Here is a 14,141-nt window from a genome sequence, read left to right on the forward strand (position 1 = left end):
TTCCTCCTCTTTTTTTCCAGACCCTCGGCCCCCAGTTTAGCACCAGGGCAAAGCTTAATACCATCAAAGCAGAGGCCCGATTACTTCTGTGTGCAGGAATAGTGGCGCATACATAATTCTATTGTAAGGCTACAGTAATAGTTCAGTTGTGATCCTCACATGTAGTTGGCTTTGATCTGTCTGGTCTGCTGCTCCTCCTCCTCTCTCTCCCTTCTCAGCCAGAACTACACACAAAGATGGGATTGCTGATGAAGATTGACTTTGAGGCCCTGCCGCAATGAATGCCCCACAACCCCATCCTCCATCTCCTGATGTATCCATTTCTCTAAACGTCTCACACTCACATTTTCACTCCTCTCTGCACGTTCCCAGCTTATCTCATCTGATGATTTTTGGCTTTTGGCTTGTAATTTGCTTTGGAGGGCCTCATTTTCAATTAGAAAAAGCATAAACCTCTTCATGCAGAAAGCTTTTTTCTAATTCTCTGCTAGACAAAAATCTCATAAGGGTTTTCCTCTAGTGTGTCACCTCCTCCTTCCTCCTCGAGCAGTCACTTCTCTTAGTTTTCTCTCAGTGAGCAGGCAGACAACTCTTGACAAAAGTTGTGTCCCATACACACGGACACACAGCCCATATAACTTTGTAGTCATCAATCACCATAGTTTGTGAGGCCTAGAGCTTTCAAGCTATATACATATAGAGAATATTTTAATGTATTGGTGTAACCTTTTCTTTTGTATGCTTAAATAAAGTCTGTTACATTAATAAAGCCACTTACAAGGACGAATTCCGTGCCCCAGATTCCCATCACTCAGTGACCTTAAACTGTCAACAGCTGTCAGACCTGGAGGAATATTATTCAGCTGTATTTGGAATATTTGTGTCAGAATTAGATACATTAGGGGATGTATTTTTAGCTGTGTGTAGGTTTTTACTGTACATGAATTCATTGAAAGTGTTTACACACAAGCATGTTTTTATCCACATAACACACACTGTGTACCAGTACACATTAAAGCAAGTTATCACAAGGCATCACACTCAAGTCTGCCTCGGTTGTCAGAGGACTACTTGTGTTTGTTGTAGACGTCTACATTATCTGCTCTGGCGTAAGTGGGCCTTATTATCCTCAAATAGATGGCTAGTTGTCAGTCGATATCTCCGGCGACTGCCTCACAAAAATCCCCAGATAAACCTCCAGCTCCATTAGGGGCTCTGCAGAGACAGAGACACAGACAGACAGATGGATGGATGGGAAACAAGGGAATAAGGGAAGGAGACAGGGCAGAGAGAAGGACTCATTATGGTGGCTTCAGTAGAAGTTCTGTCTGGATATGTATTATCTGAGGAGAACACAATGCCTGGAAACTTTGAGACTGCAGCAGAGTGAATTTTCTCCAAGCAGAATCGTAATTAGTCCCCCCCTCAAGAAACCACACACACACAAAGAGAGAGTTATGTATATATTTAATAAGGGGGGATGGTGGATCTTCTACGATGAAAGACAGTCTGTTGACTTAGCTTACTCCCCTTCTGTCAGTAAGCTTGTTTCATTGCAGTTTCCTCAGAAAATCACTCTAATTTATTGCGAACATTGTTACCACGCTGGCTTTCTTTTCCTTTATATAACCAGAAATCACAACTGATGCTGTTTGTCCACTGTCCTTCGCAATCACATTACATAGAAGCAGAGCAGTGTTGACCACTGCGGGATATTAAATTTCCTCCCATATGAAATGCGAGTGGACGTCTGCTGTTTGTAGGCTTTCTGGAAGATGGCCTTTAATTGTTCATTTTGTAATAGGGATTACTCTCACAGGATCCCGTGAGGTGAAGACTTTCTATCAGGTCTTCTCTGTGTTCCTCGAGATTCCTTTAGATACCATGACAGTAAAAAATCAAACCCATGGTATGCATGTGTTATTTGTTAGAAGCTCAAGTTGTTCTGAGTCGTCCTCGGAGCCATCTGTGACCTGTTTCCACATCCTTGCAAACCCTGTCCTCATCTTCCCTCAGCTACTAGATGTGGACATTCTTTGTTTTTTTTTTTTTTTTAATAAAAAAATCTCTGTCATTCCAGACATCTGCTGATGCCTAGGTTTCTTTCTTGGTTTCTCCTGGGATGTAAACTTGTGCGTGCGTATCCGTTAATGTGGCTGCATGCTGTTTAGAGTTGTGTTAACCTAAGCGCCTGTTAAGCATGGACAGTTTATGCATTGCACGCATGCATGTATGCACAGTGACTTTTTATCCTATTTATAATATGAATGTATGAATATATTTAATTCTCTAATAATAATGCCAGAGACCAGTCCCTATTTTTACCCCATGCATTTGGTCTGGAAGACAGCTGTACTGAGAGAACCAGATCCCCTGTAAGCCTGTTCAGCCAGCAGATTGTGCTGATTTGGGTCTCTCTGATCCAAGCAATACTTATTCAGTGCCTGCAGTAAAGGTCATACGTGGTGACATTTCCCTGGTGTCTCATTAATGAGAATTTTGTTTTGAAAACTACGTAGCTAATGGGTAGACACAGAGGAGAGCAAATCCATTTTGACTCTTGCAAATAACGTGGATGAACATGCAAGCTTAATTCCAAATTGTGTGTCACATTTGTAAAAGTCTGCACATAGTTTTGCAGAAACAGGCACCCACTCTTACACATACTGTGGGGCATCAGTCCAATCCACATAAAAGTGTTTTGTAAGACAGATCCACCCACACATGAACTTAGGATGACACGTTCTGGTAGAATTTCATTTTTACCAGCAGTTGCTTTGCCTCTTAAATAATCTCTTTTTTTTAACCTCACTGAATTTTATGTCATTGGTACCAGTAAGCAAGAATGTTTGAAAAAGAGCTGTTTAGTGTTTGTGTACTTCAATCCTTTATTTATTGTATATGTGGTTGGATTTGCTACACCTGGCAGAAGAGGACTTATCTCTTGAATGGTCAGGCATTTTTATTTACCCAGAAAAAACAGGCTTCTATCTTTGTTCCAAACCCCACTGCCTCTCTCTTGTTTGTTTGTTCTTCAGGTCCCCTCCGGCGCAAGGGTCAAATTGAGGCTTGTAAATACTTTTTTGCTGGCTCTTAAATAACAGTCTGGGCTGAAAGGAGAGGGGCGGCCTGAGTCTTATTGCATTAAAGATGCATCTTATTGTATTACTGTCCTGCTGCATGAGGCCAAGACCCTCTACAGGTCTCTTTTATCAAGTTCCTTTGTAATGGAGTGCAACCTCTTCTTTGAATTTGAAGTATCATCGGATAGAAACATTTCGCTACTTTTTGCAATATTTCCAAAAATCATCTGTTCTTTGAGAATTGTGCTTGTACGTAATGTGACGGCAGGTTCAAAGGGTCTGGAAGAAGAAATTCAGAGATGGGCTTCTGAATAATTCCTCACACAAGGAGGTCAAAAGTGCCATCCTGGTCTCTGGTGTCCATAACGACAGCCTGAGAGAGTGTTAGATGAAATGGATGCTGACAGAGGAGAGAAGGAGGGGAGCTGGCTGAGCTGACTGGGCCTCAGAGCCAGGATTAGCCTCTTTGCCCTTGTGTGGGTAGGGCTTGAACAGGCAGGAGAGGAGGGATGCGTAGTAGGGCCAAAAGGGTGAGTGGACATGATGTATGAAGGGAGAGATGGAGAATCAAGGGGAAATGCAGTCATAAGAAAGAAGAAGAGAGAGAAGAACATTTCAAAGCAATGATTGTTCTGAACTGGTGATCCTGCAGGCTGGGGCTGTGGCCTCTCTCTCCACGCTCAGAAACTAGAAGGACCAGCAGTAAAGCCAGTGGCTCTTAGAGAACAAAGATCACAACACATCAAGCTTTCCAAATCTTCTGCCTGGACTGAAGTGGCTGCATCAATCCCTGTGGTAAAATGCCCAATATTTCAGCAACTTGCAAAATTAGAAGGAACAAGAAAAGCACTGTACACACTACTAGCCAGGGGCGGCGATTTATGTTTCTGCTGGTGGCTGCTCATCGTGCTTGCATGACTCAATGCTGTTTTGACCCGCGCACACACACACTCTCTTTCACAAACACACACAGTCTACACACTGTAGGTGTAAGGTTGGTGAATATTTTTGGCATTTTTTAATCACAATTTGTCCATTTTGTTGGCTAAATCAACCACTATGCTAGTTTTATCAGCAAGTTGCCACCCAGGCTTTTTGGCAGTTTATCTGACATTACAATGCAATGCATTGATAGGTAGCAGGGGAGTGGTCATTAGCAAATCAATGACAAGTGTAGGCTGGCACATATGGGTGCTTCAGAGTCGGAAAACCAACAGAGATTTCCGAGCACGTGTGGAATCGGCACCTATGCTACTAGCTATGACTCCAGGCCTGTTTTAATACATTCAGTACCAAACTGGAGGTTTAGACATGTTTAGTTTTCAAGCCTAATAACACTTAACATATAACAGTGTATCTGTAACTATTTGTAATTCATCACCTGTTACATTGTTTTTTGATCTGATAGCCCTTCCCAACACAACAAATAGCAAAATGAACCCTGTTCATTCGATTAACACAACTAACACAGACAAAAGCCTGGAGCAACATCAATGCTGGTGTTCTCTGTTTTCTTGTCTACTGACCTTCACAAAATTCCCAAGAGACAATGAGTTTACAAGAGTCTCTGAACACTTATCAAGAACAAAGTTCTGCTCAACAGCAGGGGTGTAAATCGCTAAAAAAAAAAAGACCCCTGAGACAGATTGGTTAAGATTTAGATATCGAGGCTTACAGACTGCCAATTCTTTACCAAACTCACCGTGGGTCAGGAAGGGGATGAGATTAGGAGTGTGTGTTTATGTGATAAGAAATGTGACCAATGTACTGGCTGTTAACTCAAAAAGCCATCACAGATTCTTTCCCTTCTCTGCTGTCCAGGTCTACTTTATTGTAAATAAGTATTCTTTGCTCTGAAGGTGTTTGTGGCTCTGTGCAGGTGTAAATGTAAGATTTTGTAGTTTTAGTATCGCATAAGAAAGTAAAATAGACTATTAAGCAGTATAGAAACAGAGAGGTTTAATGTCATTATAGGTATAAAGAGGTCCGTTCTTAATGGTTGACTGATTAACGAGCTGGTGTAATTAACACCAAGAAATATGGATGAAATAATCATTAGGATCTACAGTTGCTCCCTCAAACCTATATTTTGCTGTGTTTCTTGGTTCTGCTTTAGATTGAATGTTATACTTCTTCTATTGATAGCTACAAATTAGGCAAAATGATTGCTTTCAAATCTTCAAAGGAATAGCAAATGCTGTCTTGTCATTTTAAAATACAATGTAAAGTGCTGCCTGCTCAAATGAGGCAATTTCTAGCACCATGTTGCTTTCTATGATGAATATTGCAGCAGTGGTATTATCTGACAGATCACTTGCTGCCGCTTCACTATACTGTATGTCCCTGCTTTCCCTCCTTTTATCAGAAATTGTTACAATATCTGATCATTTGTACATGCGCTTGTTTTTTTGGTATATGAGCCACACTTGCTCCCTCATCTACCATAAAGTTTGATGGCTTGCAGAACACCAATGGCTTGTAAAGTCTTGGCCCCTGCGATAAAGGCGGCTTTATATTTTTGAAATTCCTCTTACAGAGGGCTATTGTGCTATGCAACAAGTATGCAGGACTTAGACAGTGAAATGTAAGGCATGATTATTTTGATCCTCAGGCCCACTACACTGAAACTACCCCTGCCCTTCTTGCTTACACCCTGACTCCATTACCTATTGATTTCCTCCCTCCAGAAATGCTCAGCAAGGTCAGAGAAACCTTTGAAGTACCCGCCTGTCTCTACTTATTCTCGGCTTCTCTTCTCTCTTTCTCACTCCCTGTGCTTTCTTTCATGTCCGTCTCCTTTTCCAGTCCTTCTCCTCACTCTGTCAATCATGCATGCCCATCATGACTGAGCCTACCTGTGCTGAACAAGTTATTCTGTTCTCCAAGGGACCAAGAAGAGAAAATGGAAGCGGTGTGAAGGGCATAGAGATGCATATTGGGGGGGAAGCAAGTGTACTATCTGCAACAGAAGTTAGGCTGTCGGATTCCGCCTGACATGAATGCTGAGGCTACTAGGAAGATGAAACATTCTTGAGTACCTTTTACTTAAAGTAAAACATTACTTAACTGTTTGCACCTAGAATTTGCCAGAAAAAGCTCCAGACTTGTTGTTCAAAAACTCAGACTCAGATATTTGGGGCTGCAAGTATAAGCAGAATACAGCGCAAAGCGGAGGAGGAGGAAGCACTACAGCTGAAAGTCATGCACAGTCAGCCCGGAGGATGCAGAGCTGCAGCATACCAGCAGAGTCGCTTGTGTAAGCATGTGTAATGTTATGCAAAACCTTTGGTCCACACATGGATAGAGGAGGGCTGCATAATTCACAAACCAGAGGGGAAAAAAGAAAGTCTAAAAAGTTTTTTAAGGGAAAAGAAAATGAACTAACCCTTTATTTCTGTTTTCTTGGTTCATCTAGCAACAGTTTTACACCTTTCTACTGTGGCAGGTTTGTTTTTTTAAACAAAAATGTAGAAAATAAATTACACAGGCATGTTGGTCTGTTGTCTGGAAATCAAAAATGAACTGTAAGGATCAGGTTGTCATTTGTCATTTGTATGGTGATGTCAGTCTAATTAAGAAAAGTTAATAAAATAAGATAAAATAGTAAGAGACACAGATTTGGTTGTTGGTTGGTGAGTTGCTTCATGCATTTGTGTGTCCTAGAGTGAACCAGCCATCTTATCCTGCAAGCGATAAGTCTTACCTCAAAGAATCAGCTCGAGTGCTAACCTCGTTCGTTTTCATTTGTTCTGCTCAGCTGAACACTGCAACTAAGTTTGGATGCCATCCAAAACCCTGCTTGCTTTTTGTAAACATCATCTACAAAGGCAGAGAGGAGAGAGCAAGATTTTTTGGCATAACAGTAAAGCAGAAACAGAGTGACGACAGAGGGGATGATGATAGGATGAAAGTGATGGTTAAGGATTTGAAAAATAAGGAAGATGAGCTGGAAATAAATCTGCATTATCTGGATCAATAGTACTGTACAAATCTGTACCCGCCCTGTAACACAGAACCCTTCCACAAGTATCAAAGAAAATGTAATGTTGTGTTTGCTGCATGTTTTTTTGACCCTTACTTTGCTCCATCTAATGAATATTTAGTCTTTTTGCTCTAAAAACTGCTCCAGCTATGATGCACCATCCACCTTTAAAAAAATAACCAGGCACATAAGCCCCATCCTTCTAACTAGCTCTGTCTCTCCCACCCACACATTCCCCTTTGTGAGTGTGTCCTTCATGTGACTTTTGAGCTAATTTGGAGCACAAACACTAGGTCAGATGAATCCCAGCCAACAGTGGAAGCAGTAATGAGGATTCAGATGAGGGAGGAAGTGAATGAGGAATTTCAGAGTAATAACACTGCTGTTGCTGCAGCCAAGCTTGCCAAGCACAGGAAGAAAGAAAAATAATCACAATTCTTTTCCATGCAGAGAAAAAGAATATATATCTGAAATATGCTAGATGCGAATGAGGTGTTTCACTTTACTCTTCCACAGCACTGTGTGTTTGCCCGTTTTGTTTTTTTTTTATTTTCTCAAAGCCATGTCTTTTTGTCTCCCTGAACTCTAATGAATGTGGTACACCATGCAAAATGCGATCTGGGTGTTTAGCGTCTCTGCTGTCCAGGTAAACAAAGGCTTCCCTGACTACAGACACATAGATCGGGCACTCTCCCAGCCTTACTCTCGCATTCAGTGGATTACATTTCATTCTGGAGATGGTCGCACCGAACCCTCGTGGTTGTTATGCCTTGCCCTCCCCCCCTTGCTACACATAATCGCCGCAGCTTGAAAGAGCTCATAAATCAGCCTACCACAATATATTGTTGAGGGAAAAATGTGCACCACTGGCATTTGAGACAGCCCAATGCCAGCCTATGAGGAGGCCAATTCCATCCCTTTGTATTCAGTACAGAGAAAAAAACACAACAAAGAATGTTTGGTGTCCTGTTTTGAGGTTTTAGTATGCCCACTCTGCCCACTCACTTGCCCCTCCCTGTGTGCTAGCATGTGTGGGTTGTTCCATCCTTTTCATTTCACAGTGTTCAGATTTTTTATCTATTGTACTCAAAGGCTTATTTAGTATCACATATTATCAGTATTGTATATTACAGTGTATATAACAGTATCAGCATTCCCACTCCATGTCCAGTTGCTGTCCTGCAAAGCCACATTTAGTTAGATCTTTTGTTAGTAATAATGTCTAAGCAGTTTAAAAAAGGCAGGATCTAAAATGACACTGAATTTCACAGACATGCTTTGCAGTGCAGATTTCTGTATGTATGTATGCAGCAGCAGCTCATTTGCATACTTTTCCTTTTTGCAATCAAACCTCACAGTGATTAAGCTCAAGCCAGACTATTTATTCTCTGATGTCTTTGCTTGCATCTACCTGTTATTTGTTTTTCTCCTTTTTGCCTAAAGAAGATCAATGTGCTTTAGCTAAAAGCGACGGGGTTAGCACTAAACTGAGGGTGCCAGGCATTGATGTTCTCTGGGCTCGTCACTCAGTCTCAGCCCTGTCCTGGGAGATAAGAGCCATGGCCTGCTTAGGCTGATCAATGGAAGAATCCATACAAGCACTCTCCCACACCATTTCTTCTCTTTGTCTTCGTCATTAACTTGTTTTCTTTTTCGATCAGTACTTTGTGCTAAGGATCTCAGCTTGTTGTACTTATGAGCATATGAAGATATGAAACACTGAACAAAATGAGCTGAATGTTAATTGGCCTCTGTAACAAAGTAGCTATTTGAACCTTACATACAATATTAAATGGCTATGTATCATAGTGCAATACAGTACACTGTCTGTTAAATTATAATCATAAAAACTATAAGAATGACCCCCCCCCCCCTTCCCTTTGTGCATCACATCTCCAGCTAATGCTGTCAAACAACATGATGTAGTGTTAAAAACTGCTGCCTCATCTCCCCAGACTAATCCATTGTTCTTCTCCCCCCTCCCAACCTTTCCATCTTTAGCTAAGGTCAAGTCGAAGTGTGCTCCGACGTTCTTCGCCTGCGCTAATGGTGTCCACTGCATCATCGGACGCTTCCGCTGTAATGGCTTCAGTGACTGTCCTGACGGGAGTGACGAAGAGAACTGCAGTGAGTCTCACACAGCAGCCAGATCTAAAAATGAAGATATGGTTTGTTCCATAAAGTGGTGTCCTCTCAATAGTCTATGGATTGAAGGGGACTGAAAATGAAGTTTCCTTGCATAAAAAAATATTATAAAAGGTACTCCAGTCAATGTATTGAATTGGTGGTTCTCATTGTGTACTACTTTGAATATAAAACTGTTGTATACCGTTCTCTCTGGCAAAGGAGGAGCCCTCATGGTGGGGTCGTCAGGGTTATCACAACTCGGGCTTGAAAACCGTACATATTCCTGAATTATAAAGTGAAGTTTAAGAGACATGGACGTTAAGCAGGCATGGAGAGGTGTGATAAAAAGATGTAATTGGTTGCTATATGGAAAACATAGGCTCTGGTGCTTTTTGAGATTGGCCCACACTAAGGAATAAAGGTCAGGATCACTCAGCCTGTGTTGACTTTTGTTTAATCTTCTTTAATCCTTTCAACAGTATGGAGATGAACTAGAAACGGTCTTCAGCAAAGAGCTCCAAAAACTACTTTGATTATCCAGCTTAATTCACTTTGTGGTAATAGCATGAAGATTTTTCATGTAAGACAGAGGTCCCCACACCTCGGATACATCTACTGCACACCTTTCCTTCATCGTTTAGGTTTTAACACCAGAAACCAAATACTACTTACAAAAATGAACAGACATCAAAACTTCCATCTTTGGAAGTTTGGCATTTCATTTTTAAACCTAATACCTCTGTTTAATCAGAGACATGACACTGGCAGCTTCAACTCTTTTCTTTTAAAGTACTGGTTATAATAGTTTCGCCTGAGGTCAGAAAAATATTGCTTATATTATAAGTGTGAACCTGGTATTTTTTTTTATTCTTTCAGAGGAATGAAATCATTCTAGAAAACTTTCTCCGGCATCTTTTCAACTAATGTCAAAATCCTGCATTCACATTCTGTCAAATGCAAAGCAGATATTAACAGTGGTGACAGGGGAATAAAGGCAAACAGAGAATTCTATTTAAAGTTTGAGTCAACTGTAGTTGCTTGCATGAATTTGGTTTTGCATTTTCTGCTTAAAACATCTACATAATCACTGTAGATTGTCGCTTATGTTGTAACGAATTGAGGGAACACTAGGTGTAGTCTACATTATCAGGCATATAGTTTGTTCTTACATGACCTCTCCGCTGCTTTCCCAGCAGGAAATGAGAATCAAGCCAATCAGTCACCATTGTCAGAAGCAGTGTTTCTAGCCTGCAGGGCCGCATGCTCACAAATCTAATCTAGCCATTTAAATGGGGCTTTGCTCCATGCTTGCAGCACATACTGTGTCACGGCTGCATAATTGTCTGGATCTTCTCACAAGATAATTATGCCTCATTTTTCAGTGGCTAGAACAAAGACAAAAAACCGGAACATGTGCTATAAAAAGAGCGGTGCTCTGCAGGATTTGGAATGTTTTTGAGAAAAAAAAATGTTTTTCTTTCTTTTGAATTCTAGTTTGATTCTTATCAGACTCAACTTTTCAAACGCTATAGTGGCTCACACGGTTTCTGATGGTTTATTTCTCCTCTGAAAGTGCCTATGGAAATATGAAACATACCAACGTTTGTTTTTTATTAATCAAATCCAAGTGGTGCTGGTGGGATTGCATCAACAAGCATACCAAATCAACTTCTGCACAAGATACCACAACAGAATATTAAATCAGTCTTGTTTTGCACTGAAGTTTGTTACACAGAGAAAGAGTCACTCTTAGACACAAATAACTTTTTTAGCCGTTTTCCTGTAACCCTGTGTGATCTTGACGTCTGCTCTTACACTACGACAGCAGGTAACCCACTGGTGTGCTCAGAGGCTCGCTTCAAGTGTCGAAACGGCCGCTGTGTAGACCGAAGCTTCCTGTGCAACGGCCAGGACAACTGTCAGGACAACAGTGATGAGGAGCTCTGCCTGACCACAGCAGGTAAGTCATTAAGTCAAATGCTAGTCATGTATGCAAGAGAAAAAGATTTCAGTCAGTGGTTCAGCAGCCTGAGGGCCTGTGGATATAAACTGTTTTTTGATCTGGTTGTCCTTGCTTTCATGATATATCACCGAAGAGTAAATTCTAAGTGAATGATTTGTGCAGATTTCAGGCTGCAAATTATAACCTGTCTCCTACATCTTGAACTCCAGATGGAAAAAGCATATGTGAAAAACTGTATGTGTATGTGTACACTGACGTTTTATATTCATCAGCTTGTTGATAACAAACCTTGAAGTTGTAATCTTGATGATCATCTTAATTAATTTATATGTAGCCTGTAGCCTGTAAGCCTCCTTTCTTCCTTCCTGGCATCTATGGAGAAATGTCCACACAAAATGACTTATTCCTTATGAGTTGGACTATTCTGTCACTCAATAAATCACATCATCTGATTTTGGTGCTTTCATTAAGGAAATGTATCTGCAGCCTGTGCTTCATGAAGATACAGCCACTGACAGAACTTTATGCCAAAGAAGCTGCTGTCATTTCACCCTGCCAACATTGAATATTATTCCTCACTACGTCTGTTTAACACAGAGACTCACGCCATGGCATCATTAGTAAAGTGTATGATGACACACTAACACAGATAGCCGTATCTCGATAGTGAGTCTGGTGCCTTCTAGTATAGACTGCCTTATTCCCTCTCAGGTACAATCTCATATCTGGCATGCCATTCTTATTCCACTGGCACAGCAGTCAGCTTCTATCAACACTTCAGCTGTGCTTCCACTGGCATCTTGGTGATATCTGCCAGAAGTCTGAACCTGATGTACTGTACATCTATCCCCAGGCAGCCAAATGTGGACCACTGTCAGTTTCTTTCCTTTTTGCTCAATACAATGTGTATATTTCTGTCAAGGTGCTGCTGTCACATTGATTTAAGCAATAAATAAAAAAAAATCTGTCAAAAATAACAAAAGTGAAAACAGGCTAAGGTACAAGTCAACAATAACCCGTCAGCATCTATAGCACACAGGACAGTAATGTTATTACCAAGACTGAGACAGGCAACTCAGCAGAAACCTGATTGAAACTGGAGAGGCAAAACATATCTGATAAACAGGGGAGGAGCTCTGCAGCCCAAGAGCAGATGACAAAATATGAACGCAGTAAATCCCAGCTGAAGGTTTTCAGTTGCATTTATTCTTTAAATAAAACAACTTGGGTTCAGTTTTTCCTGGGCTGTGAAAAATGCATCTGACACTACTGACAAAACCCAGATTGGATCATTGTTAAAGGAGCTCATTATGTTTTTTCTAATATATCACCTTTCAAATGAAAATTGAATATTCTATACTTAGTCAACCACTTTTTAGTTTACCTAATTACTTTAGCTGAATTAGGGAACTTTTATTATTTTTGTTTGTGAGAAAGGAAGCCAGTCCATCCATACTGTAATTACAAGCCTATCTTTCTCAGACTCCACAGCTCAATGCAGAGGCACAGAACGCTGAATAGATGCATTGTGATGTAGAAATATTGATTGATATCTGTGTCCACTGCACTCCATTTCCTTGTTGACAAGTGAACAATACCCACTCAAGTGCTGCCTGGCAGAATGGAACTGTGTATCGTTATGGCATCTGAGGTATGAGATCTCAAAAAACCTGCCTTAACAACAAATACTGGATACGTCTGGATAGATAAGGCTGCATTTTGTTTACACTGAGGTAGTATTTCAGTGAGCAAGGAAGCTAAACTTAGCTAGAATGCTATCTATTGCCAACTTAGAACGCTGTTATTCATATCATGTTTTCTCATAATCACTACAATTTAAATAATATACTTCTTTAGTTCCTCTCAAAAGAAATCAGTTATTTGTGTAAAAGCATCATTATTATCAACTTTTTATAACTCATTATTATACTCTATGTTCAGCAGCATGGTTCAGTAAAGACATGCTGAGCGTTTTGTGATACATAATACTGCTGGTCCTTAGTACAATTATTCCTACAAAGTGTTCTGCTGTAGCAGGTCTGTAAAAACGTCTGCCATAGATGACTGTCAGGTTTCTCCGAATCCCTCCATCCCTAAAATGATGCCAGGTAATAGAGCACCATCTTTTTCTTATCACAAAAATATATGAATTTTCAACTTTCCTTTTCGGCTTCCAAAGAAGTGTGTCAGCACCTATTCCTAACCTGAGTCTGCTGGAATGTGCCATTATTGTACTCTCAAAGCCTCCCTACCAGCACAGATTTTATAGTAGTGTTTGTATGTATGAACAGCAAATGACCTACATGTTCTGCTGTTTATATTTTGCTGCTGGAAACTTGTGTAAGCATTGCTAAAGTACAAGTGAAGTTGCACGCTCTGTGGGGCAGTCGCCTTCAGAACAGATCAAGAAAAAGCAGCCCTGCTTTCTTTCTTTGTTTAGGTGTTTATTTTTTTCTATCATCACTCTCTGCGCTTTGGTGGCAAGGAAAGCATCGCTACAGATTGACTCTTTGCATTTCTTTCCTGCGCACACACACACACACACCTTGACTTCGCCTCTCCCTATAATAAGCACAGACCTGCAGGTGACAGATAAGACATACAATATCCGCTGTAAGCCACCTGAGAACAGCACCTTCTTCCTCACTTTTTCCTCTGCCTCTCTTCCTCTGTACAACTCGTCTTCCTCATTACTCATAATTACTTGATTCACTGTCTCCACATTTGTTTCCACTTTTAATAGTGTAGTCAGATATCAGTTTGTTATGGACAGGTAAATATGGCATTTATAGTGTAGATGTTGGTCATCCTGCCCCTGAAGCTGCATCATTCTATGTTTCCATTTGCCATCAGAGTGATTTTAAACAATGCAGCACAGTTAGGCACAAACAGAGCAGCACAGAGCTGCTTTTACTGTTTATTGTTTTATTTGATGGGTAATTGATTTTTTGGAAGGTGGCAAAGTGGCAGACAGCATAATGTAACA

General features: G+C 40.7%; 1 protein-coding gene across 2 annotated transcripts in view; it reads left to right on the top strand.

The window, feature by feature from the left end:
• ldlrad3 (low density lipoprotein receptor class A domain containing 3) overlaps positions 1–14,141 on the top strand; it is a 64,989-nt gene that overhangs the window by 24,022 nt on the left and 26,826 nt on the right. Inside the window, exons 3-4 of one of the 2 annotated variants that reach the window (XM_028408041.1) lie at positions 9,067–9,192; positions 11,018–11,152. In XM_028408041.1, coding sequence (XP_028263842.1) covers positions 9,067–9,192; positions 11,018–11,152 — 261 coding nt within the window. The remainder of the gene's footprint in view (positions 1–9,066; positions 9,193–11,017; positions 11,153–14,141) is intronic. The other variant, XM_028408042.1, reaches the window with a different exon arrangement.

The sequence above is a fragment of the Parambassis ranga genome, chromosome 6 (genome assembly GCF_900634625.1).
Source record: "Parambassis ranga chromosome 6, fParRan2.1, whole genome shotgun sequence".
Classification (NCBI taxonomy): Eukaryota; Metazoa; Chordata; class Actinopteri; family Ambassidae; genus Parambassis; species Parambassis ranga.